Consider the following 3,910-nt stretch of genomic DNA (forward strand, 5'->3'; position numbering starts at 1 on the left):
CCTGGGCACTCTGCTCTCTCAGTCAGCCTTTCCACCAGTCCCCTTTCCTGCAAAGCCAGCCAGCCAGCCCCTCACACCTCCCCAGCCTGGCATTTTGAATTTGGCCAATTTCTCCACCCTGTCCTCCAGCATACCAACCTCCCCCCGCAGTCTGACAGTACGTGCAAGTCTACACTGATTTAAGCATTAATTGAAATAATGTCTTGATATTAATTAAGGCTGTAATAGAAGCACTTCTCCCTCATTAGCTGAGGTATTGTGTTAACCTGGCAATGCTTCAGTTTCTGGTTTCAGTTAATGGTAAAATGTTCCTATCATATTTCAAACTAAGCCTTCCCTGCAAAGAGTACCAATGTTTTGGTGTTACAACCACCTTAAAGTTAGTGCAGATGTCCTGTTTTCTGGCTACCAATTTCTTCTTCTGGACATGCTTGGTACCTGGAATTCCTCAACTATTTCCAGGTCTGTAAATAAACTGTTTTCATCAAAACAGCTAACATTAAAGAACTGAAATTGTCACAATATTAATACCTGGGTGATGTTACCTGCACTAGTGTGCACAGCTTTGGGTGGGCTTGTGCAAAGAGCAATAACCATGCAGTTGTAGCCTAAAACTACTGCCTTTTTTTTTTTTTTTTTAGTACAGAATGGTTTATTCTAAGAACATATAAGCTAAAAAGGTCACACATTATTTTAATATTAAAATAAATACATTTTCATACATTGAAAACATTTGTGATTGGGTAAGTTTGCATTATAGGATACAGTTTTCTATCCAAAATAGTGGCTTTGACCTCTCTGAAACTAACACTTCTTTTTCAGCTTCAGGAAATACAGTGCCCCACTTAGATGAACAAACCCAGCTTTCTATTGTTTTCCTGGGGGAATAGTTTAATTTTTTTTTTCAAGTTCTTTTATGACATGATTCAAACACATTTGTTTTCCCTTAACATTTTTGTCAATGTGACACCTGACTAAAATCTCGGAGTCAGTGATATGCTGTTCTTTCTTGAATCTTCCTCGAACACATCCTCATTTCAGTGCTGCAAAGATACAGAATAAGTAGGTTAGTGATTTATTCATGAACATGATTCAGCACGGAGATAGGAAGATCTCTGTACAGTTAAATACATCTTTGTGGATTGCCTTTCTGCATTTCTGAAAATTACTGCGTACCTTGTGTAAAAGGTGTCAGAATGAATAGATACCTAAATTACTTCAGAATATTTACAGACATTCCTTTCTTTCACTGGGTAAGAAGTTCCAACGACAAAATTGATGTGTCTGAATTTGAATCAGGAAAGTGTGGAACAACAGGAAGACAACATCACTTGCATCCACAGAATGCAGAAGCAGTGTTGCCTCATAAATACTAAACACAAAATCAGGCATCCATCAGGGAGGCGGCTGGCACTTGCAACAGCTGGATATAAAATCCAGAACACAATCCTGAAATGTAGCATGATTTTATATTATAAAGTGATTGACTGTAATTTACTGCTGTGTTTGGGGTGTGCTCCAAGCCACACTGGGAAGCTGTAGCAGGTTTAAAAGCAGAGGTACATGCATTTATACCAGCGAGAATCCTCAGGTTAGCATATCTGAGGGACAGGAATGGGGGGCAGGAGTCTTTCAAGCCACACACATTTCACTATGAATGGACAGCCTCAGTTTACACATTGGGTGAGTTAGCACTAGCCCCTTGTATATGGCACTCAGCAGGGACACAGGCAGCAAGATGCAGATTTTCTTTTGTAAAAGTATCACAATTTTTGGCTCTTGGCAAAAAAAATTACCACAGTATGTTAAATATGTTTTAAATGCAGGTATACTAAACATGTAAACACCATTACTCGCCCATCACTCAAAACTAAGTGGAAATGTATATGACATAGAAAATCTTAAGTAAATGTCTTTACTCCCAGCTCTTCATCGCTGTTTTCTACCCCAGCCTCTGTCATCAGGTCAGCAACACGCTTCTCAAGGTCATTGATGCGCTCGCCCATTTCTTCCAGTAAAAAGTTAAAGATCACTTATTTATAAAGAAGAGTTATACAATTTTAAAGGTTTTTTTTTCTTCGGTAAGAAGAACAAGCAGCCTTCTTCCAGATGTGACAGTCTTTTAATTGTTCACGTTTAATGCAAGATGAAACACGCAGAAGGTGGCATTGTTAGAACATTACCCGATCTTACTACAGATAAGCATTCAAATTCTTAGCACCAAAGGCCTTTACAAATATGCATGAGTGAACTGTGTAAGATATTATTTTCTTTATGAGGAACAGTTAACCTACACAATCAGAATATGAGTGCTACCCAAACATTTTTCAGGAAGCAGCTGCTTCCTGAAAGGTCAAGTTTCTGAAAAAAAATATTAATAAATTCTTCAGAAAGAAGAGGTAGTTTCTGTAAGTACACGTAATAAGAAAATTCAGAGCCTTTTCAGGTCTGATTTTCTCCTTTTGAGGGCTCATCTTGTCATGCTCAAGCCAACAGCTGCTTTTAAACTGTGGCTCGTTTGAGTTGCATTTCTGGAGATGGATGCTTTTTAAAATGCACCTTCAGAAAATCTTTACACATAATTAGATGCTTATTTTACTTGAAAGCCAGAATTGCTGCACAGAGACTACCTTGCTATTTGTAGCGAAACATTTTTTTTTAGGCTTTCCTGCTTAGAAAAAGGGATATATAAACAAGCAGGGGGAGGGAGGGGGGGAAGTCAGGTGCCATTATGTCATAGCTGTGTAGCCACGTCACTCGCTATACGCTGATTTTATGTTCAAACAAGAAGCCCATCCCGCTAGAAGCCAAGACCCCTCCCGCACCCATCAGCGCCCAGGGGAATCCGGAATCCAGCCGCGGGTACCCCACGCTCCAAAGAGGATATTTCTCAGCGTTAACTTTTCCGTCAGAGCCTGAAAATTCTCCTGCAGCCGGCAGAGCAGATTCTCCGCCTGCAGGGGTGGGGAAAGATGAAATAAACACAGGGGAAGCAGCCGGGGCACAAAGCCCGGCCCCGCTCCGGAGCCGGCCCCGCTCACCAGCTGCGGCAGCTCCACGGCTCCCGGTGGGACGGCGGCCGCCATCGGCTCCGGCTCCGGCTCCGGCTCCGGCTCCGGCTCCGGCTCCGGCTCCGGCTCCGGCTCCGATCCCGATCCCGATCCCGATCCCGATCCCGCCCCGACCCTCCTCCCGCCTCCGCGGGCGCGGCGGGGCGGGCAGCGAGCGCACGGCCCCGCCCGCAGCGCTCCGCGGGCGACAGGGAATCCTTAACTACCAGTCCTTCATTTGCCGGAGAAATCGTCATTCCCCCTCGCACTAACTAAAGAAGGATGCCGAGGTTTGCTCCTAAGGGGTCTTACAATTTTTAATTTTTTTTAAGGATCGCCTCCTTTTCCCCCGTGCAACTAGTTTTGTGAGGTGGAGTGGTTAAAAAATACGGTGGTGGTTGAGTTGCTTGCGCTGCAGTGTCGGACGAGACAACGCCAAAGGGATCGGCAAGAGTCGCACGGTGCCTCTTGCAGCAGCAGCATCTGGGTCATCCCTGGCTTTTGGGCTGCACAGTGTGAAAAGCTCCTGGTGCAGCTATTACAGAGGTGTCTGTCTTCTGGATGCTGGGACTGTTGCCTGATGTAAATGAAGATGTTTTCAGTTTGCTCTGTCTGTATGGTTAGGAACATATCACTGTAGGGCAATAAATTATCTTAGTCGATAACTTCGAGTCATTACATATGCTAGATATGCCAAATATGTGTCTTCATCCACAAGAAATTTCTGAGTTAGGAATTACTTCAGTTGCTGCAAGCCTACCACTTAGACTCTTTCTTAATAAACTTAATTGTCTTCCTTCTTGACCTTCCCCACCTCATTTGAGAGGGTGTGTTAATCTCTGAGGTGAAATTGTAGCATC

The 3,910-nt window shown here is 43.5% G+C and overlaps 1 protein-coding gene across 1 annotated transcript; it reads right to left on the bottom strand.

Moving 5' to 3' along the window:
- Nucleotides 1–364: 364 nt before the first annotated feature.
- Nucleotides 365–3,227, bottom strand: HSBP1L1 (heat shock factor binding protein 1 like 1). The gene is made up of 4 exons (XM_079299354.1): nt 3,042–3,227; nt 2,867–2,954; nt 1,858–2,032; nt 365–1,043 (listed from the first exon to the last, which is right to left on the bottom strand). The coding sequence occupies exons 1-3, from the start codon at nt 3,084–3,086 to the stop codon at nt 1,902–1,904; spliced, it is 264 nt and encodes an 87-aa protein (XP_079155480.1). The 5' UTR covers nt 3,087–3,227; the 3' UTR covers nt 365–1,043; nt 1,858–1,901.
- Nucleotides 3,228–3,910: the final 683 nt, after the last annotated feature.

This window comes from Erithacus rubecula, assembly GCF_903797595.1.
Source record: "Erithacus rubecula genome assembly, chromosome: 3".
Lineage (NCBI taxonomy): Eukaryota > Metazoa > Chordata > Aves > Passeriformes > Muscicapidae > Erithacus > Erithacus rubecula.

Bases quoted from the DNA above. Each gene is read 5' to 3' on its own strand.
- HSBP1L1 (XM_079299354.1), bottom strand. From the start codon at position 3,086: ATGGCGGCCGCCGTCCCACCGGGAGCCGTGGAGCTGCCGCAGCTG. The intron at 2,955-3,041 runs GTGAGCGGGGCC...CCACCCCTGCAG, and splicing joins CCGTGGAGCTGCCGCAGCTG to GCGGAGAATCTGCTCTGCCG. The intron at 2,033-2,866 runs GTACCCGCGGCT...TTTATAAATAAG, and splicing joins TATCCTCTTTGGAGCGTGGG to TGATCTTTAACTTTTTACTG.